At 38.3% G+C, this 23,838-nt stretch overlaps 1 protein-coding gene across 30 annotated transcripts in view; it reads left to right on the forward strand.

The window, feature by feature from the left end:
• Positions 1–23,838, forward strand: part of nrxn3a (neurexin 3a) — a 322,672-nt gene that overhangs the window by 108,074 nt on the left and 190,760 nt on the right. For 19 of the 30 annotated variants that reach the window (XM_064322559.1, XM_064322745.1, XM_064322754.1 and 16 more), the window contains 6 exons: positions 4,332–4,535; positions 6,976–7,002; positions 17,921–18,040; positions 18,457–18,838; positions 19,363–19,553; positions 20,401–20,574. In XM_064322559.1, the coding sequence (XP_064178629.1) occupies positions 4,332–4,535; positions 6,976–7,002; positions 17,921–18,040; positions 18,457–18,838; positions 19,363–19,553; positions 20,401–20,574 (1,098 nt within the window). The remainder of the gene's footprint in view (positions 1–4,331; positions 4,536–6,975; positions 7,003–17,920; positions 18,041–18,456; positions 18,839–19,362; positions 19,554–20,400; positions 20,575–23,838) is intronic. The other 11 variants (XM_064322726.1, XM_064322770.1, XM_064322796.1 and 8 more) reach the window with 1 other exon arrangement.

The following is a 23,838-nucleotide window of genomic DNA, read 5'->3' on the forward strand; positions in this document are numbered from 1 at the left end:
GGCGTGTGGTGTGGTGTGTGTAAGTATGTTTTTTGTCTTTCTGTTCCCTAAGAATGTCATCTGCACAGCTTAATGGAGACTGTGTACCAGCCGCTTCTGCTTGGTATGCGGGTTGTTAAATTAGAATTGGCAGGGGCCCAGAGAGAGCTGAAAAGCCACTAATCGCACATAATAACGTATTGATCTGTGTGTAATTGTAAAATGTGTCAGCACTTTTTGCTTGCCGGTTTTTAGCATGGAGTTTTCATGGCTGTGAAAACTAAATTAGTGCCTCAGTTACATGAATAATTTACTGATATATTTACACATGTATAATAAGTGTGTGTGTGTATGTGTGTGTGTGTGTTTGTGTACTGCAGGGAATTGTGTGTAGACGTGGGTTATGCTGTGCTGTACAACCGTAGGGGTGAATTATTTTGGAGACCCCCCCCCCCCCCCTTCTGTAATTAATCCTGGTGAATCATAAGATGAGGATTATTGCAAAACAATTTTTTTGTGCAGGGAAACCAATATTAATTGACTAATTAGTTATTGTTACAAATGAAGCTACGTAGATGGTCACAGTATGTTGTAAATCATCTGACACAAAAGAGAAAACTCCAACCCTCCTGCTGAGGACCAAAGAACCAGAAGAACCAGACTCGATAGACGCCTAACATGCAGCAGGAAGGCAGTGGCACAGCTATTTGAAGCATAATGGTCTTATAAAATAAAGGGTCTTCCATTTGTCTGAAATGAAGGCATGAACTTTCCATTTATGCTGTCTGGATTTCTCTTGTCGTGTCCCTCCACGGAATCACAGTGTCTGTCTGATTAATGCAAGCACTAGAATCCTCTTTTTGTCGACATTTCTCTGTGAACGATTCAAACAGTGGGATCTAATGTAGTATCTAATTGGGCGGTTGTTCGGAACTCTGAAATGTTTATATCTTTGAATTTGGTGTTAAGATACACATATTGTTGCCTCATTTTTACCAAATAGGGTACTCTAGTACCTTAGTTTAAATGACCCAATAATTAAACTATGGGATGTCATGAAAGCATTAGGCTAATCTTTGACTTCGGTTGCAAGTACAATTTCATGAACTGTGGACTTGGAGGTATTTCTAAGTATCCAGCACTTAAAACACAAGGATACAAAATAACTATTTTGAAAAACAAAATGCAGGATTGCAGTTTGGGTCCACAGATGCTTTCACATTGATATTCCGCTTGTGCCAAGCCCCTGGTTCTGAGCAGGTGCTGCACAGATTCACTGATGCTGGTATTATATAGATGCGTTTAACTAATCATTTTTGTCAGCTGTAAGACCATCCAGATGGTATAGAAATCAGTGCATCTGCACAGCGCCAACTCAGAATCAATATTTTTTTAAAAAACAGCCAGTCCAATCTGGGTTCCTTGTGAGAAAGTGGAATTACCAAAAGCATTGATAATGTTTTTTTTTCATAAATGCAGAAATCCACTTAAAAAGGCTGATTGCTTGACTGTGGAACAAGCAGCTGAGCAATTATGAGAGGTGCCACCTGTGGCTATTAAAAACCTGCAGTCTTCATCCAGGCAAAATCCTTTATAAGTTCTACTACACAACTCCTGTTTGATTGCATTCACTTGTGGTTAGGTCAAGGGAATAATGCAAAAAAGAAAGAAAGCGAAATAAACCAAAATAATACATAATAACAATAATACTTTTTTGAATGACAGGCTCCCAAGTGAATCAGTCCAATGGATTAATAAGTGCCTTTTGAAAGATGTTACTAAACAACAAGTTTCATAAAAGAAAAAAAAGCTGAAAAAGGTGAAAGATGTAGAAAGACGGACTTGCCTATTTAAAAAAGCTTACAGTGGCTCTCCAGCACAGCTATAAAGCTTGGGCATCGGTCAGAGAGGTTTCCCCTGACTACCGCCTCGAAGTGGGCAGGTTCCCATAGGCTCCCGGTTGTCATCAGTGACAGGTACCCTTCTCCTCCGTGACTGTAGCGACCTGTCGAGTTGAAAATAGCCGCTGCCATGGGAGCAGGTGGGACAGCGGTGGCTCCAACCGCGCGATTGCCTATTCTGATTGGGGGAGGAAAAAGGGGGACATTTTGTGGAAAAAATGTAGTAGCCCTTCAAATGGCCCTCTATGCATACTGTATGTAATGGAAGGAGAGCGGGAATGGGGCTTTTGCTGTGAGCTCACAGTGATTTAGTGCCATTTTTTGGATAATCCATGGGTCCGGTACCGTAATGAGCAAGGTGAAAGACAGAGCACTGCTCTATTACAAACTCACAGCCCTCACGCTCACATCTGGATACCTCCCTCTCAGTTCTCTGAAATGTGTGCTCACTCACAATGTAATAATGCACACAAAGGTAGAATCCTAATAAGAGGTAGTACAGAGCAAATTACAACCTTTACTTCAGTTTATAAGGTTTGCTTATATTTATATCTGCTTGTTCATTTCCTTGAAAGTTTCTTTTTTTTTTTACATACTGTTTGGTCTTCATTTTCCTGCAGATGAATTATCTGAGTGAAAATGCTTTCCAAATGATAGCGGTATCTGTAAATAGGGGTTTTGGGGGCCGCGCCTGAGTAAACTGTGGAGCGCTTCAAATGCTGCGTAAATTTCCCTCCATTTCAACAGCATCCCCCGCAGTACATGTCCCCTTCTCCGAGGTCACCAGCAGAAATAATTCAGTCATTTTCCGCACGGTATTTCAATGTGAAATATGAGACCTGTATCGAAATACTGCCAGAGCAACGCTGAGGTGCGAGCAGCAGCGAACAGTGGAATTTTTCTGTGCCAGATGTTTTCTCTCTCTCTTCCTTTTTTTTTTTTTTTTTTTGTTGTCGAAAACCCGAGGTGTCTGAACGGGCATTTCACGCATGATTGCCTTTTCTAATACATTCCGCGGAGCTCTTTCCTGCTCGCCGGATGCCGAGGCAGAATGACAAGCACACAGTCAGGAGCTGGGGCCCGCGCTTGATAAAAGCGCCGCTCTTATCAGGAATCATTATCTCTCTGTCAAAATGAGTATTGCCGGATACCCTATGGGGTGTCTGAGCCCCAAAATGTGCAGATGCGCTCGCCATTTATTTCTGTAGGAAATCTGTAACCTCTGCCATCGAAACGTTTATGGAAGCAGCACGAGGCAGAATGGGGAACGTAAGCTGAGTTTTCTGATGTGTTGCTGTTGGGTGAAATCATTTTCCCCTGACTGAGAGTCTCAAATTAGGTTTGATGGAATCCTGGTGTAGAAGTCTAGCACATGGGAGAAAACCTATCCGTATGCTCAAAAATGAGTCTTGGGTTTCATAACTCGCTATATCTGAAGGGAAGGTTAAGTCAAATTTCTACTGTGCCGTCTTTGACCTTTAATAGTCTGTTAACATGCATGCAAATTACTGCTGTTTGGAAGTTAAGGATTCTCTTCAAATAATATTTACTATGACAGTAAAAATCAATCACAAAGGCAGCATGTTATTATATGCATATTTACATAAACCATTTTGGGTGTCATTTAGATTCTGTTGGGCAGAGTTGTTCATGAGGAAAAACCAATAGTATTTATTGGTTAATGTTTGCGCGTTGAGATAAGAGCTTACAAATATGGCTGCTTGTGTAATGTATTTATAATGAGCACTGGGAGGATACGTGTCACTTTGAGATACAATGATTTGTGTCACTTTAAAAAGCAATGCTTGAAGGAACTGTTATTTAAAAAAACCAAGATTATAGGCTTGTTGTGTTCATTTTCTGTTGCTGTTGACACAGCACTCGCTAACCTTTGACATAGATGTAAACCCTCTGTCATTGTTGCATGTATGTGCAATAACCCATTAATCTGCTTCTATTACTGCTTTTGAATTTACACAATTTGACATTTTATTTGTATTAATGTTTAAAGATGTTTTACTCCATCAAACCATCTTTGTCGGGGCAGCCAGGAAATTCCACCGAAGACATGTGGGCGTGTGTGTGTGCGTGTGTGTGTGTGGAATGAGCGCCACATCCCAGTGTCGTCTGGATATATATCCAAGCTGCTATATATAAACATCAGGCTGCTGGGTGAGGTAACACACCTCAAGTTGGAGTACCCATCTGGGGATTAGACGCCAGCTTCACAGACTTCACACACATTTTGAAGCTTCCATAGCACCGTATACAACGAGTGTTAAATTTAAGTGTGGTGACAAAAAAAAGAAATAGAACACTGCACCTTGGTGGTGTGAATCGTCCTGTCGTGCTGTCGCCATCGTGTAAACGGGCGAGAGGAGTGGGACTTCCCCTCCGGGGACGTTGGCGTTCGTGTTCGCTAACGCTCTGCGCTCCCCTTCCCTTCGGCAGAGGCCTCCATCCTGAGCTACGACGGGAGCATGTACATGAAGGTGGTGATGCCCATGGTGATGCACACGGAGGCCGAGGACGTGTCGCTGCGCTTCATGTCCCAGCGGGCGTACGGCCTGCTCATGGCCACCACGTCCCGCGACTCGGCCGACACCCTGCGTCTCGAGCTGGACGGCGGCCGCGTCAAACTCACGGTCAACCTAGGTATCGTATGCCACGCCCCCCGACCCCCGACCCCCAGCAAGCCGGTGTTTTTTTATCCTTCAGCTGGTTTTCAGTTCTTTCCCGTTTGGTTCGTTGTTCGTTTTATGTTGATAACGTTAAATACGACATATACTTTCCAGCACAGCGTAATTTCTAATTGCATGGGTTTATGTGATATTTGTGTTCAATACTGGTTGGTTTGTTTATTGATTAACCTATTTTCTCTAATCTGTTTTTATTTTTTTTTACATTTTGTTTGTATATTCTTATTTTATTTATCTATCTCTAACCAAAAAGTGGTGGCCTAAATAAACATGCTGTTTGGCCCATCTTTTGAACAGAAATTCCCATGTTCATTTCCACAACTCTATGAAAGAGAGTTTGAGACAGTCACAGCACTAAAATTGAAAACATAAGCGTAAAACAGAATGCATGTTAATTTAAGCTCTGCACATTTCCTAAAAAGGACATGTATATACATAAAATGCATTTTGTGAATTGTTATTTTTTTAAAACTCTAGGTGCTGTGACTTTCTAAATTTGTACTTACCAGTACTGTTTCTTTTCCTTTGCTCATCATCTAACAAAAGTCTTGTTGGCTTATGATTTTTTCTGATGTTTTTTATACTTTCATTATTCTGTCTCAATTTGGTTGAAGTTGTCAAAAGTTATTTTTGTTTTTTTTATTCTATTTTAGTGGATACACATACTCCTTATAGCATCCCTAGCTATAAATGACATCTGCCATGCTATGTCAAAAGATGGTATTCACCCCTTCAAAGGCCCCAAGCCTGCGGCCCGGTTGGCAAACAGCCCGAGAACAGAGCTCTCAGCTTCACCTGCAGCTGGTGGCATCTCACCTTCTCTCTTTTTTCCAAACACATGCCAGTGTTACAAAAAGGAAAGAAGTTCCAGTTGTATTCATAAACAAACCACTTAGAGATATCATATGTTAACGCAATCAGAGATTTTTAACAGTTATTTTAGCTTTTGTGCACTGAGACACCGCAGTTTTACGGAAAGCACATTATATTGTTTGTGAACTGTCCACGTATTTCACATAATCACATTGCAAACTTAAGAAAAAATTTAAGCTAAACTTAAGTTTTATTCTTTGATTATTCATTCTCTACGTCAGTGTTATTCATGATGATACATAAACTACAGAGCACATCTTTTAGACCTTTTGGATATTGCCTAAATTGACACAGTGCACGCATATCTAATTTATCTACTGCAGTAATAGTTTCAAATATTAGTCTCATTTAACCAAAGGTCACAACTTAGGCCTAGGCTATTTAAGCTAGAGAATAGTTCATTTTTCCACTGTATATTTGCAGTAGATCACATTCTCTGGGCAGAATATTAGATTATTTGGACTGTTTATTTGTACAGTCAGTATAAATAGCTTAAAGATACAGACCACTGTTTCACCTTTCTTCCAGGAGGGTATAGTGGCCACTGCATGGTGCTGGTGCTAATTGGATCGAGGCTGTTTGCTCCCACTTTTCTGTTGCGGTTGACGACACATGATGAACCTAGCCACATGGAGCCCAACCCAGATTATCAACTGAGTTACCCCTCAGTCCCAGAATCTCAAGAGTTCATTTTTTCACTCTACATTAAATTTGAAAAACACTATCTTTTGATTCCTTTTTAGCAAGGACAAACATTTCAACAGTAGTCAAGGCAGGGGTTGCTTTGTGTTAATTCACCTCTCCTGTTTTAGGCCAGAGTTAATGTAGCAGTCAATGGTTATTGTGACATTTCTGTATTTATTTAGATTTTGTTTATTTATTTTAAAAAATTATTTTGTATCAAACTGAGAATACTCACGCTCAGTATGATAATAGTTTCATCCCATTTTAGTTATCTCCTTTACACCATAAAATCAGCTAATAGAAATTTAGCAAGTTTCATTCATTGGGATTTCAAAGATTGATAGCTCCAAGATGGATAGTTGACACCATCTTCTTGCTAAATATCAGACATGATTTCAGAAGCCTGTTTAGTCAAGACGCTGGTGTAATGCCTTTTGGAGCTGGAGTCTTTGAGCTGTGACCAAAATTCAAAATTCTTCTTTGCTCTGGGTTTGTGAATCCATGTGGTTAATAAACTACAAGTGGCCATTTTATAAATACAGGACACCAGTTTTTCTATGCCACATAGAAAACTACCTGTGTAACCAGTATGCTTTGACTCAATTGGAGAATGTTGACTTATGGACACACATTATTCGGACCTCAAATTTGTTTCTGATTGGACGCAACTCAACTCAACTCAATCTGCTATAATGCCAAAGACCATGACAATCGCATATAAAATGGCTGCTTTCCTGCATGTGGCCGTCCCCGGAAGGGTGGAATTCTTGTTATTGGATGTCTGCAGCTGTAACCTTGAAGGATGCAATTTCATCTTTCATTTATTCTTCCCCATCTAGACTGTATCAGGATAAACTGTAACTCCAGTAAGTTAATACTCAAGTTTCATTTTGTTCTTGATAATTCTTCTAAAAGAATGTTTTAGCAGTCTTGTTGCACTGTTTCCATTATGTGAAGAATGTTTGTTCCTTTTAAGAGAAAACAGTGCACAAATGCAATTGAAATTGAAATGGAAAAGAGAAATACAAGTTGTTGATGGTGACCTAATAATCTATATGTGATGCAGTCTTTTATGCATATACTAATTTTTTAAAGCTAAGGATATAAGACAGTTTATTAATGTTTAGTTTTTTACGTGAGTTTTTAACATAAGAACCACACCTTTACAGCATGCATGTTTCTTAAAAATATGGAATGCATTGCACTTTTTAAAAAAATAGTTTACTCACGATTGATCTTTACTACATTAGGTTAATTGATACAGACTTGCATTTACCTTTTATTTTCAGTTTTCACCAATGATCATACTTAGTCTCAGACCATAGAATATGGACAGTGCACACAAGGTACCTCTCACTAATAGCCCTGCAGATTTGTCTTCATGAATTCCACCATCAAAAGACATTTATTACATAAAGCAATATGATATGTACTATGCGGTTGCAAAAGGCACAGACATTTGGAATACAGCGACTGAATACAGCAGTGCAACTGCTGGCTCATCATTTTTTATTTCAGAAAATAGAATAATGCTTTGATTTGAGGGAAACCACTTCTAGTGACAGACTTACAGAAGATTATTAAGTCACCATTTGTTATATGTATGCCTGTAAGAAACAAATACAACTGAGCGTGTTCTTCAAATGCAGACAGAGCTTCAACACACAGTATGCCAAAGTTGTCAGTATACCAATGGATCAGATCATTCATGCAGTCATTAAGCCCCACTGTTTTTGGCTTTATCTGGAAAGGAACACACTGGGAATTCAGTAGTGTTTATTTTTAGAACAGATAAAATTAGAGAATAATCTTTTTTTAAATCAAAATTCTTGGAGTCAATTTGACAAAATAATACAACTGGAAAATACAGCCAACATAATGTTTATTAACAACTTATCAAAACAAAACTACATATGTCCAGTATCATATATAAGCAATATTCACAGAAATACTTCCTCACATTCTCCTCCAGGGAACCATCGACAACATCAGGCACATTTATTACTGGATCTTGAACCTGAGTGCCTTCAAGTGGCTTTACGAATGTAATCTTACCACACCTGAATGGCCTGGTTTTACACACAGAGCCAAAAAATCACCCAAATGATATATTAAAACAACATAAATATACGTTTTCATAATACTATTTTCAAAACAGCAGAAGCATGGCAACATAGAATAAATATGGAAAACATATATGTAAATGTGTTGTGTGTGCTAAACTGTAATAGTAATTCAATAAATAACAATTGGCCTCATAGAATAAATTAAATTAAATTATGAATTGATGAGTGTCTCTACTGTGCCAATCAGGAACATGTTTGGACATTCCTAGACATTCATGAACAGTTATTGCACACATTTGCAGTTCTGCTTTGGTTTCGTTTTTCTGTCTTGTTTCCTCTTACCTGCACTGGTTCACACTGCGTTGGTCTTCTCTGTTGCATCTGACTTGTTCATTCAGTTCTGTAAGTATCTGTAGCGCTGCTCCAGTATAAAAGAAGGGTTTTTATTGTACCTTATTAAGTCAGTGCTTTAAAAGGAAGGAGCAACATGAACTGAGACATTCATGTGTATGGACTTTACAGTCAGCACAAACCTAGCCTGCAGCTAGTGCATCTGCATGTAGTGCACATCCAAAAGCAAACAACAAAGCGAGTCACTGCATTTCGTTTGATTAGTTTTTTTGAAAACTTTATTATCATATCTCTAGCTTTTCATTGTGCATAAAATCCATTTATAAGAGCGAGGTTCCGTTGTGTTTATAAAAATAATAATAATTCAGGTTTACCTTTACTTGCACCCTGTGGTGCTATTCTGATAATATTGTATAGTTTCGATCACAGATTAATGTAAACAAAGACGTTTCGTTTATTATCGCAATTATTTTAAACTGAAATCTCCATGTGGGCCAGGAGCGACACATTTAAACAGTAACAGTTTGGATGAAAGTATACTGAATGCAAATAGGGTAAATGTGTCCTATTCTTTGTGGTCTTTAATACAGTGGTATTAAGAGACTCCAGGTAATTTGTCCTGTGAAATAGGAAAAATTTATGAGAAACATTAAACAGAAACAGTCGGGGATGTTGTTTCACAAAATATATGGATCTACATTTTAAATTAAAAGGCCATACAAATTTGTTGGCCTTGGCTGTTATAATGTTGAATGTACATTGATTTGCTTCTTCCTTACTGCAGTTATATCTAGCGGTTTTACAGTGTTTACATGTTCATTTTGAAATGAAAGCTTTCTTCTGTTCTCTTCTGAACTTTTAGACCATGCATACACTCAAAGAATCCATGTGCTTGCTATTTTCTTAATATGAAACAGTAGATAATTGTGTTCGCTGCCATAAATTAACACTGATTGTTTTATTTAATTGAATTTAATTTAACCTCTAAAAACCTTTTTTATATTTACAAAAATATCACAAATAAATAATGATTTTTGGTCCAGATGTTTTCTGATCAAAAATACAGTAGTAAGCTAAAAATAGTGGGGCTTGGCAGTACAGTTTAGCTTACAGGGGCTTACAGTGTAGTTTATGTCAATGTGCTTAATTTGACAAAATACCTGGACAAAAATATAATTACAAAATAGGTTATTCCGTTAATTAAGGGTGGCAATATAAGTAATATGTATCTGATGTGGTATCTCTGTAGTTATTGTGGTCATTTAGTACACATCACAATTTTTTTTTATTTTCAGCACAAATGCTTTATTCAGAAAAACAGTTAAATCAGTTTCTTGTGATGTTAAGCTCTGTTTGCATTTTGAGAATGCAGCTCTACAATATTTCAGCGATACATCTTCGGAATGCAGGTATCTGAAGTAACTTTATTGTCTCTATTATTTGACATCTGATCTGAATGGGTGTTAGATATTTCTTAGTGTTTTAAATCGTCATTAACTGCTTTTACTCATGAATAGGTCTTTGAAACCCTCAATGCCTGAACGAGATGTTGACTCATTACAAACAGCGGTTGACCTTGAACAAAAAAATTAAATGAAAATTTACTTGTACAGTATGTTGTGGTTTACATATACATGTCACACTAACAATGTTTCTCTTTTGATAAGGTAAGCATTTTTTCTACATGAATTTAACCTTTTTAATATTTTTATCCTAATTATTTTAGTGATACTGCTACTAAAATCTGTTTTGAAGACAGTTAACCATTTTAAGCATGCTATGAAAATCAAATCTTATTTAATGTGATCCATTTTAATAATACTACTGCTATTTAAAATTACATGTCTACATTTAAAAATGTAACCATAATTGTCAGAATCAACTGGTAACCTATAATGACATAACCAATATATTTATATTTGTCACCTCTTACCCAGACCAATAATAGAGATAGAAGGTGGAATTTGGACAGATCCATCTCACAAATGAGTCTTTAAATAAGTGTCGTCGTATTGTTGGTTGGTATGGCGATGTGCAGGTGTGCACATCGGGATGGATTGAATTCTCCCGCAGCACGCTCGCAGATGTGTTGCAGATATTCCTCCGGCTCTTTGCTTTCGTGAGGAGGAGATGACCAGGGAGATTTAAAAAAAAACGGAAGCGTTACAGCGGGCTGCAACAGGTTAGCTTTGCAGGGAGGTCTGTTGCGGCGGCAACGGCAGACCCTATCAGATCCGGTGTGTATTGCGCTCCCCAGGAGCGTGTAATCATACTGCGGAGAGCGCAGTATAAACAGCCGCTATCGATCATTCCGCAGGAGGAGTGGGCTTTCTTCGCCGCGCCCGTGGCTTGCGTTATGGTCCATTAGGCCCACTCCTTCACTTCAGCCAGTTATTCATTTCCATTATGGAGATCAATGCTGGTAATTGGAATGTAGTGGTAATGAACTATCTGGTTTGGTTTGTAATTAATATCTATCCCCCGCGCGCATACTTCTCAGGGCACGGAAAGAGAGGCATTTTTCAGGAACTGAAGTGAAAAGGCCATTCGAATGTTTGAATACTAGGCCCCCCTTACAAAATGGCCGTGAGTGCCCCATATCTGTTGCCATTTATGTGTATTCATGCATATCATGCATATTTATGATGTTATTTTGGTCTCTGTGTAAAATTTTTACAACACAACGGCGCAGTTGTTGCTTTTTCTTGGGGGTAAATTCAACAATGAAAAGGACATTTGGCAGAATGTCTGCTACTGTGCGAGTAGTTTAAATGGCTTTGCAGATTGGATCTCTTAATGTAATCTATTTCATATGCAACAAAAAGTAGCAATAACAAAAATGCATTTTCTACATCACAAGCCACGATGTGCAGCATCCTACAGGAGAGCTAACGACAAATGGAGGAGAGGTACATCTTTAACTGACAACAGCTGGTAACATATAGTGGTAACCAAAAAATGGTTTTTAAACCCATCCTACCCCAGTGGGATGATGTCCAGTCATAGACAGCCATAGCCCTAATTTGATCCAGTAATGTCTTTGCAAAAGAGCTTGTAGCCTACTGTAGCAATGAGAACCTTAACTGTCTAGGCTGCTCTGCGCCATAGGCCCTGATAGTAGTTTATTGATGAACGTGAATTTTTGGTATTGTTTTGTGAAATTCACTTTGCATGCATGCATGTATGACAACCACGAACATGACTGGGCTACAATACAAATCGTGTGGGAACAAGCTGTGAAACGGTCTCACAACAGGAAATTAGATTTTTGCTTATTGCCATATTGGGCAAGCTACTTTTTTGTTTGCAGTGTAGGCTGTGATTGTTCTTGACTAGTGGGATTGGCACAACCAAGCATATTTACTGTATTGTCCAAAGAGATTGGCAGGATGCTAACAATCATATCTCAATTGCGAAACTTTAAAAAGTTACACACACCTTTATTTCTGTCAGATATTATTGTCAGATTAAGATTTGCTGCATGCATTTGTTTTGTGATAGAAAAGGAATGAGAAAGAGTCTCGCCTTTTCTGATAGTATACGTTTAAGAATAGTTCTGTTTTTCAATGCCAGTGGTTATAATTGCAACATAAAAAATTAGGAGTATCTACTTTCATTTTTGCATCTTACAGGTTGTACTTGTCCCAGGATTTGAGCCAATCAGTTATTTTGTTGTGGAGATCGGTATCTTTTCATTTAAAATATTGATAGTGGACATAAATATTGTAAGTGAAAGTAAGTAGTGCATATCCTGAGGAATTTTAAACAATGATCACTGTAAATTTGTAAAACTGTCATCTTTAAATTTTGATTGATGGAAGTGAGAAATTAACATTCCATACCAATTACATCACAGGACCCATGCTGTAGTTATTCATTGCATATGCACATTTTCAAGCTGTTGTTCTATTTCAGCAAATGTTTTTGGGAAAATATAAAGTTTGTGAACTAGGGATTCTTTGCATGGCTGCAAATCAGTTGATCATTAATAATATAGCATTATGAAACAGTGAATATGTCAGATATTATTGTGAATGGCCATCAGATGTTTTAATTTGGTGATGTATGCCATGCTGATGAAAGCCTCTTCTGGAGGGTAAGACATGTGGATAAAGCAGGTGATTATGGCTTATGGCGTAAACTAAGATTAAGACTGCTGGCTCACATTATAATTTGAGTGGGACATTAAAATGTGTGTGCCTGGAAAACACGGTATTTTTCTGACTGTTCATTAAATAGAATATATTCAGAAAAATATCTGCAGGTAAAGGTGACATTGTGAAGATCTGTAATGTAGAAATACTGCTGTAATGTAATGTCTCAGTGGCCCCTTGAGTGTGTTATATCTCATTTTGGAGTCCGGAACAGTGGGGTTGTGATTCTTACAAGGGTGGAATGGAACACTTTTGCAATTAATTTTATCTCAGTTGTTCCTGTAATAATCAGCTGTATAAATGGATTGGTCGATGTGTTTGCTGTAAACCGGAATGTACTGCACACTATACATTAGACCAGGGCACATTGGATAAAAAAATATCAACACTGATTGATCACCTCTTGCTGACTCTGAAGGTACTTTCATCTTCTCTAGTTGTGCAGCACCCCCTACTGTTCAGAAGATTTTGCTTTGGGTGTCTAAGGCATTTTACAGAAATTGAGAGATATTAATATGAGCATGAGTTTGACGTGGCTGTTTCATGCCACAGTACCTCTGTGCTACTCAACTCCAGGTCCAGCCGGCCACAGTGTCTGCGCTACACCTGACTTCTCTGATTAGTTTACCTCTTTGGTTCAGAAAGTAAGCTCATTAATGAAATCAGGTGGTGTAGTGCTTGTTTGGTGCAAATAACTGCAGACACTACGGCCCTCAGAACCTGGAGTTGAGTGGCCATGCTCTGGAAGAATAATAATTGGTGAGAAATGTTTAATGCAGCAGTTCAAGCTGATTAGTCATTGTATGCTGTAAATATTTAAAACAGTGCATGAGGTAGGGAGTCTGTCAAACGTTGCTTGTTGGTTTTGCACTACCGTCAAGTTTATTCCTCAGAGAGATAATGTTGGGTTGTCTTAGCTGGTAATCCTCTCTCTGACAAGTTGAATCCAGGTCATTTAGAAACATTTTCTCAGATCAGGGAGATTTGCTGAAACCTTTGATTCCGGTTAAGCCTCTGTGATTCTGAACAAACTCAATAACATGGTGTCCAGGCGGAGTTCATTAAAGCACTGTCCAAAAGCATGTGTGCTGGTAACAAATTAGAGAATAACTTTTCAAACTCTGCTCATAATGGTAGTTAGATTACAGCAAGATATCCTCTCCTGGTTATGTATGCTTTTTACAGCTGAGCAAAAGTGTATGACCTGACCCTTACAGCACCCTCCAAATTCAGTTAATAATTAATCATCAATAAATGCACCAATGTCACTGAAAATAAAGTGCGTTGTATTGCCATCTATATCCTTGTCTTTAGTTGTGGTGTCTCTGCTATTAGTAAAGGTCTTCCTTAATGGGGAAAGGATAACATCATAGTTGTTTCTACATCTGTGTTCCTTTTTATCCTTCTGGTACTCACGGCGAAAGATCAAGGCCATAACAGTTTGAACAGTTTTCACCAAAGCAATCCCATTACACCCCACTTGCACCCTTACTCTTTTTCATAAGCACGGCCCTTATGAGGGCCATGTGAAGCATCTGAGAGTGCATTTCTCTATTTTGCGGCATTTTTTTTTCTGCTCAGCTGTAGTATTTTTATCCACAGATTGCCATCCGTCTTTGGCTATCTCCCAGATACAGTTAATACAGTGTCTGTAGCGTGCGAGATTTGCTTTGGTCGAAGGCGTGATGGATGCTCCCTCATTATCCGCCCTATTTTGTCGGCGAAGCAATTTTGTTTGGTTGATAACTACAAATGTTTTAATTATATTTTGTTTTGAAAATACCCAACTGAGATTTTGATTAGTTTGCATGCAGTGTGCTGAGCCACTGACTATAACAATTAATATTGAGTTTTGTTGAATGTTTTGTAATTGCCTTGCCAAACATGATTTGACTGAACATTAACGGCCTTTTCCCCAAGAGAGTATGCATACATTTAGTAATTATATTGTCCTATAATTATGAATATGCAATCATTTTGCAACTCTCATTTCCTTTGAGGATAATTCAGACATATGCAGAAAGGTTTAGGGGAGTATACTGACAGCCATTTTAAGCATGCTTATGAAATTCTTGTTTTTCCCCCATTTCCATTTTATGGCAAGATTTTCCAGTTTGAGGCAGTTGACTCAAGCAGCGCATTGAGTTAATGGGGTGTCATGGTACTAAATCAATCATTTTTCCACATTACAGCATTTTTTATGCTCTGAATTTCCAATGTGCCCTGTGTGACAGTGTGGTAATCTACACACATTCACTGGGATATGTGCATGTTGTGGCTCACGACTGTGTTAGTTCATCAGTTTATTACAAATGTAATCTTATATTTGGCTCAGGAATAATTTACCATAACACTAGCATCAAATTAAACAATGTTGACAATTGAAACAACATGCTAACAGAGTCTTACTGGGTGACGTAGTGGATTATATATTTGCCTAGGTGAGGCCCTGTTTTTATTGCCTGCGTACTGGGGCTGCCTATCATCTAAATAATAGTCTTTATTTTGGTGACGGCATGTAACCTGTTAAAGTTAGAGTTTACTGCAGTGTGGCTTTGCTACTGTCCTCTCCTAGGGCGTATTCCAATACTGTTGTAAATTGTCCACTTTCCATAGAAACAATTCCTATTAAATTTCTGAGCTGGCAACATAAAGCCAGTTTGTGCTATATTGAAGATATTGTTGTGATTATGTGCATTCTCCACTGTGGAGGAGTGTTCTAAAGTAAAAATAAATAAATAAATTAAATAAATAATGGTCATAATGGTCAATGGACATATGAACCTTGTCTCTAGTAATGAAGTCACTTATCTACAAAGATACTTTTGTGAAGGTACATAATCGTTAATGAACTAAGCTTTGAGGAAAAACATCTAAATTGTAAACAATGAAGACTGAAATTACATATAATGCCTTTATCAGTGGTCAAATGGTACATTGTAGTCCTAATAACTAAATTGCTTTGATATTGAATTTAAGGTAGCCACTACATGAAATAGACTTTCAAAGAATGATGCAGCTACTTTAGCTAGTTTACTATTACTCTAAATGAGAGCTATCTAGCTAGATAAAGACAATTTTCTGGATTCTGTAGTCAATTGGCATTTCCCTTAAACAATTGCACATGTTAGAATAATCTTAAGGGAATGGTTGTAAAGACTCAGTGTACACAGTAGCTGTGATTATAGGCTATATTGTGTTAAAGTGAGCTTTCACAAACAGCTCCTGCAGTATGTGAAGACTGCTTTTTTTGTAATCAAAGGAAAAAAAGAAATACAAATGATTAAAAACTACCCAGCAATAACCATGCTTCACTTCATGTGTGCAGCTTGCTGCTGTTATCCAAATAGGTGTGTTAGCAATAATAGGCATATGGACACACTGCTCATATCTGTCGTTGAAAATGTGGTGTCAGCAAGAACCCTGTCTTTTGTCAGGTCATGGCGCCTACCTCCCATAGCCAGAACAGTGTGTCGTATTGATTTCAGGATTTCATGGCTGTTTATTCATATATTGATTTATCTTTTAAACACCTTTCAGCACAAGTGGACAGTGCCAATGATTGAGCATCTGACCATTATAGTGTTGACTAGTGCTATGCCATCATGTGTTGAGTGGCTATGGAACATTTCAGTAATTATTTTTGTCAAACTTAATATGTAGCGTATATGGCGTTTTTCCTGTGGTAGGTATTTGCTGAAATACGATGGCTCTCATTTTATAAATCGCAATTTCATTTTGGTTAATATGTCACTTTCATTTCATTTGTGGAATTTTATATTGTGTATTAAATACGTATAGACGTGTCACTGTATTAGTCAATCATTTCAGCATTAACATTTTTAGTGTTCATTTGCATGTTACAGTATTAAATATATTTGCTCAATGCAGTCATAATGATCAATTTCGTAATTAGTAAATAATGATACATAAACTAATACTAAAGTGTTTCTGTTTTTGAATAATACAGTCTTAAATGTCCACATAATATACTGTCAAATAATAGTGTGGTCATTTAAAACTAAGCACTAATGTTCTCTTAAGCAGTTACATGTTATAAAATGAGTTGCTAAACGAAACATTTGAACTTTTTTGAATGCTAAGCCCAGCTCAGAAATCATTTGAAAGCAGGAGCGTATTTACTAACTTTATTTTTAAAACTGTAGTTAATATCTGTATTTCTATTCTGTCAAAGCTATCATGTTAATTTGAAGAAAAAAAAGGACTAATTTTAAGCTGCGCTCTTGGTTTCTAAAGATATAATGCATGGTACTAACCTGGTAGGTATCCATCGGAGGACATGCTTGCTAAAAGTTTGTTTCAGATGGCTCCAGCGTCTTTAAGCAGTTAATATGTTCATGTTTAATTGTGTATGGTCTGGAGTGGATGCAATATACAGTCTGCATATTCTAGTGAACAGAGCTTTATGGATGGCCATTGTTTTGTGTAACTGTATTTTTCATAAATCGCACCTATAGTCAGACGTGCTAATTTGTGCGGTCTACACTGTAGTTACATATAACCAACAATTAAGATGGAATGATTTCAATGTACCCTTGGAAGTTATTAAATAATTTGGCATGTGCATAAATAACATGTATTACTTGTATTGTTGGCCTAAGAGCAGACATGCTCAGAACAAAGAAAATGCAGCAGAAAGGTATTTCAAGACCTCATTATGAGTAAAAGCTGTTAATTAAGTAATTTGTGAATTAAGCTGTTTATCTGCTTGACATAAGTTTTTGCTGCTGAGTCCTATGATGAAAACCTTTGACTATAAGTTTAAAAAAGACCAGTACACAGTTTGGTTTGCAATGTAGAAAACCCTGAAAAAAGCACATTAGTTAATAGTTGCAGATTATTGATGATATTTAATGAAATTTTATATCTGAAACATAACCAAACCTTTGTTTTCAGTAGTAGGTGAGGCCACACAAAATATTTACAATAGTTGTTTGTGAAGATAACAATCAAACAATATTGCTTATAGAGTGTGTGAATGCGAAGGTTATGACAATACAGATCAGAACCTGTTTTGTTCAAATTCTGGGAATCGTAGTGCAATAGTGTATTTATCGAATTAAATTTATGCTGAAATAGCAAATATTTGGATCACCAGTTAATTTCTGGACTCTCCCTGTGGTTAATAGAAAGCAAAGGTTTGGTTTGAGCCATAGTATGACATTAACTTTGTAACCAACCGTCATTCTCAGGCAAAGGACCAGAGACTCTGTACGCTGGAAATAAACTGAATGGTAATGAGTGGCACACGGTCCGTGTGGTTCGGCGGGGTAAAAGCTACAAGCTCACGGTTGACGATGACGTAGCAGAAGGTACTTCCCTCCGATTTAACTCTGTAGACAGCGTCAGTGTCTCCAATTTGAATACTTTCACGGGTAAATTATGTTGCTGTTAAATGTAAATAGTTCTTAAATACCTCTTTTTTGCTATGATTTTGCTCTTGGGTCATATGCTCTTTATATTTGTGATTACAAGTATTTGAATTAAAGAAACACTAGTTAGTTACTGTAGAACAACCTCAGTAAAATAAGTTACTATACCAGTTCTGAGCTATATATACGTATTTATTATATGATACATCTCATATTTAAAAACCGATATCTTTGAGAGACGTACTTGATACTCTGCTGTTTACTATATAGTGGTACTCTAGACCTGTCCACGCACAGGCTCTTGAGTGCCTTGTACCAAGCATCACAGCAGGATTGTGCTTCTTTGTTGGGCCCAGGTCAAATGGCGGGCGACCACACCCGCCTGGAGTTCCACAACATCGAGACGGGCATCATGACGGAGCGGCGCTTCGTGTCCGTCATCCCGTCCAGCTTCATCGGCCACCTGCAGAGCCTCAAGTTCAACGGCATGCTCTACATCGACCTGTGCAAGAACGGCGACATCGACTTCTGCGAGCTCAACGCCCGATTTGGCATGCGCTCCATCATCGCCGACCCCGTCACCTTCAAGACCAAGAGCAGCTACCTGAGCCTGGCCACGCTGCAGGCCTACACCTCCATGCACCTCTTCTTCCAGTTCAAGACCACCTCCCCGGACGGCTTCATTCTCTTCAACAGAGGGGACGGCAACGACTTCATCGCTGTGGAGCTGGTAAAAGGGTAAGACAACCCAAGGGATAAGGCCTTCGTTCTCACATGCTACCATATACCTAGCACTAGAAAAAAATAGAGAGAATCGTAGAAATGGGTTGTTTTAGCATTTTATTTGGCAGTTTAACAAGCTCTCACTGTGTTTAGCTGAGTGCAGATGAAAGCTTTTATTGGGAAAGACTGTTTGCTTCAATCGAAAGAGGACAATTTTCCAGGGTCCGTGCTCGGATCAGAGCTGATAGCACAAAATGGCTTCTCGTGGACAGCGAAGCGCACACTCACTGTAGCCGCGGTGTTTATGTGCGATTGCCGGTCTGCTATTGCTCATTTCATCCAAGCTGCAGAGGGGCTTGAGGTAAGTGGTGCATTCTGCCTGATAATAATCTGGAGAGGAATAATCTGTGGTCACGCTGTTTCTCGCGCAAGCATGCGGCATGGAGAGTGCATTACTGCGGCCATTTTCCCCTCCGCGGCGTAGTGCTCTGAATGCTTCTAATGGCCTGATGATCGCTCCCATCTCCCCCGTCCTGCAGGTACATCCACTACGTGTTCGACCTGGGCAACGGGCCCGTGCTCATTAAGGGAAACAGTGACAGGGCTCTCCATGACAACCAGTGGCACAACGTTGTCATCACCAGGGACAACAACAACATACACACGTTGAAGGTGGACGCCAAGGCTGTGAGTGAAGTTGTCAATGGTGCCAAAAACCTGGACCTAAAAGGTGAGCTAAGACTCTGAAGAAGTGCATCTCTCATTCCTATTCATTCAGAGGTAGAGTCACTTATTAACATTCATATGTAATGATTATGAAGCAGCGGGTCGTGCAACACAGGCATACAAGAGCAGACGAGCATAAAAAAGGTAGCTGTGCTCGGATGATTTATATCATTATGAGCCATCTCCAAAGCAGGTTTTATTCCAAGCACACAGGTCTAGATAAACCTTAATAACCATTAAGTCACCTTAATGATGGAATTGATGGTCTTTGTTATGGCCCAGTCTGTCTGTTGTTATGGAAAAACCTGCATCTTTTATTTAATTAGTCAATAAACGGAATGTTACAGAAGGCAGGTTTGACTTGTGTGTTTCGTCTCTGAACCTTGTGTTAAAAAAGCAGGTGTTTAGAGTCAATAACCAGACACTGATGTTTTCAATATTTTGAACTCAATTAATCAACCAAGCAAAGTAACCTCTTTCAGAATAAATCATTTGCCACAGTGCATATTTCTAGAACCAAGTGTAGTAGTTGTCTTTGAACAGGGCTGATTGGTTAACATGGGCTTATCTTGTGCGATACTCAATTGTGCCATACTCAACTTTTTATTTCTGACATGAGTAAAAAGCGCCACAAATTCAAAATTCCGATGCGATATATGATCATTGTACTGTGGGAATTGTCATACAGATTGAGGAAGCTCCGGTTGAGTTGTTTATAAAAGTGAAGGGTAATAATTAGCTTTTATTATCTTCAGTGATGGAAATGCCATAATCAATAACAGCACTTACTTATAAGAGCCGTGCCAGAGTTAACCGTTCCCGTTTCCTTTGCCCGTTTTGCTCATTTGCAGGCGACCTCTTCATCGCTGGGCTGGGCCCGGGCATGTACAGCAACCTGCCCAAGCTGGTGGCGTCGCGCGACGGCTTCCAGGGCTGCCTGGCCTCCGTGGACCTGAACGGGCGTCTGCCGGACCTGATCAACGACGTGCTGTACCGCAGCGGTCAGATCGAGCGCGGATGCGAAGGTACTCCCTCTTACAACTCTAGCGCGAGGAGCCCCTTCTTCCTCATCAACTCCAACAGTAGCTCCGCCCCCCACCCATACTGCCACCCGTCCGTCTTACTAACTCTGCTCGTCACATCCCTCACCGTCCATTAAAACCAGTTGTTTTTTTTTTTTTTTGTTTTTTTTTTACTGGCCACATTGGTCGTAACGATCGTGTCATCACCGTGCTCCTGGTTATCTCGGTGCTGCTGGACTCTCGCTGCGTCACCATAGTGGTGATTGCTAACTCTTCTTATTCATTTAGTATTTGGCAAAAAATAAATATATTTAAGAAAACTGTCTGCTCTCATGCAGTATTACTGGAGCATCACCGAGTTCAGTTAAGACTGAGTTTTTAATTAAGTCTATTCATGTGTTTCTCTGAAATGAATACAAGCGACATCAGTGTTATTCTTTGTACTGAAATGCATCAACAGTGATTTCATACTTCTGAGAAAGTATGTTATATTTAATTATCATGTCTATAACAAATATACATTTCTTAAATTACATGACTTGTGTTTCCCTCCTCTTGCAATATGGAGTGTTGCAATGAACCAAATACCAAGAAAATTCATGTTGGGAGCATTCAAAGTTGTCCTTGTTTTTGGCATGTAGAGTTAATCAAACATCTTTGCATGTACTGTAAGAGTATAAACTATGTCAAGGAATGGCTTTACAGCAAAATATGACAAACTTATCAAATATGAAGCGAAACTGTTGAATTATTGTGATATTTATCTTAACGTAGCACTTTAACTGTGGTTGTCAATCAAGTATGAATAGCACCAAATTTAGAATAAGTTGATTCAATTCATTAATTTGACACTGTCATCATAATTCCTCATCAATTTTGCCAGGTCTGAAAAATATGTTTTAAATTGGGACATTTAAAGAACATTTGTGAACCCAGTCAATTTTATTGTGCTAGTATATGAACACTGGCTGTTACCTGAAATGCCAAAGGTTTTAGTGTATTTTTATTGACTGTTAATATTATGTTAGATCATATTATTACATTTTTATAGTGTTTTCACATTTTATAGAGATCTTACTTTTGCAGGTTAAATGACTGAAATAAAAACACACAAAAAATCATTCATTCAGTTATTTCTCGTTTACATGGTCAATGCAGTCATTCTTAGCCATAATCATGTACTTTTAATTTACTTTGCTTTACTGTACATTGTTTTTGTCATTTGCATTTCTTTTGTGTTACGTTTGATGTTATTAAATCATGTTTTAAGTTAAGCATGCTTACTGTATCATGTATCTGTCCTCATTGTGTTATGTTTTGTAATTACACTGTCAGAAAGCTACTTTACATTCAGTATGTATCTACATTTTGACTACTGTACTTCATCTTTTCATAAAATACCCATTATGTCTTCCCCACATCTAGTATTTTTGGATGTTGTAGGAGCCTAAATAGGCTGTTTCTGCTGTGAAATACTGATGGAAGTACTTTTTTCAGAATAAAACAACCATGGCTTGTTAATTGGACTTTCTGGTCGTCTGTTATATACTGTCCATCACAGTTTAAAAAAATTAATAACTAATGAAAATGGCATTGGTTCTTATCTGGCTTGTTTCCCTGTTTGTGTGATCCCTGTGTGGACTATCTTAGATAATTTGTGGGAGATACTGATATCCTATCAGTTAATTAAAAATGGATAAAAAATAAGCTCAGAAGTTCTTAGAAGCATTTGACAAGCGGTGACAAGGAGTGTGGAATAGCAAGAAATGCTTAATTATCTGCTGCATGTTAGAATGCCTACGTACAACAGCATGGCACTTGTATTAAAAAATGAATTAAGGTATAGAATGCAGGGTTGTTGATGGTCACAGTCCAACAAGTGAACCTGTGAGAAAGAGGGTGTTTTAAAAATCTCGCAATAGCAAAGTAAGTTTACGATCTTTTTTTAAATTATTTTTTCTGTTGTCCTTGAAAAGATTTGTATGCAATTACAAGATGAAAATTAAAGCCGCAAGCGGCGTTGGAAGGGGTCCAAGCATTGGCAGCATCGCGCCCCCTATGGAGCGATTTTAAAATGGCTTTGTCCTCATGATCATATGCCTTCACCCAACATATCTACTGAATATCGTGATGATCGTATGAAATATTGATGACTTATGGCCAATTTTGTGCTAAGAGACGCTGTCGGATGACTTAGTTACGTTGCCATGGATGTGTCCTGGCCGCTTCCCGTCAAGGCCTTTACTATGTCGTAACACTTAGATGGCATGTCGTAACACTTCGATGGTCCGGCATGTGTGCGTAGCTGCAGTGTTTCTGCGCCGCAACTATAAAAGGCGTCATACTAGTGTTGTCACGATACCGAAATTGTTACTTTGATACTGATACCAGGTTTAGTATTACGATGCTCAATACTGAAATGATACTTGAAATTTAAACGATGCTAAAGCGATACTCGGTACCTAACGATACTGAAATTACCTTAATAGATCAGAAACGTAATGTCCACAAGGGTTGACCTCATTTTCGAATTCATGGTTTATTAACAACCTGGTTCATTAACAACCTTTAAGTTGAAGCCTCTTCAACATATGAATATGCATAGGCCTATAGTGTTACAACACTGAACAATGGAGAAATATGTTAAATATATTTCTGAAATTGAACAGTTGTAAACTAAATAATCTTTAAAACAGGTCTTTCACCTTTAAATAGATTTAAAAACAGCATATTGTAATAACAATACAGCATCTATCTATAATAAAATATTTCCAAATTGGAACACCTATTGCTACTGAAGTGAACTGAATCAAAGCTTGCGCTGTATCAGGGAAGAGAATGCACAAGCGCAGGTCACCTCACTTGGCAACCTTAGTTGCTACTGCCATCTAGCGAAGATTCTGACAAACTACACTTTTCATCCTCTAAATCAGTAATGCGGGAGACACATTTCCCTGGCTTTTACATTTGACGCAGAACTACCAAACGTCGGAAAATTCAAATACGAAACCGTTGTTTTTTTTTTTTTTTAAGTACCGAGAAAGTGCTGAAGTTTTGGTATACCCTGCAACACTACCTCAGACACATATTCCAATCCATTGCTCAGCTTAGCAGAGAATGCACATTTCAGAGCGCCACAGAGACAGATAGAATAATAACACATGAATGCACATTTCAAATAATAAATACGACATTGAGAAAAAACGGAAGAAAGACTGAATATCAACTCGCGAATTGCGTGCTGCTCGCAAAGAAGCCTACCGTTTA

This window comes from Anguilla rostrata, chromosome 1, assembly GCF_018555375.3.
Source record: "Anguilla rostrata isolate EN2019 chromosome 1, ASM1855537v3, whole genome shotgun sequence".
NCBI lineage: Eukaryota > Metazoa > Chordata > Actinopteri > Anguilliformes > Anguillidae > Anguilla > Anguilla rostrata.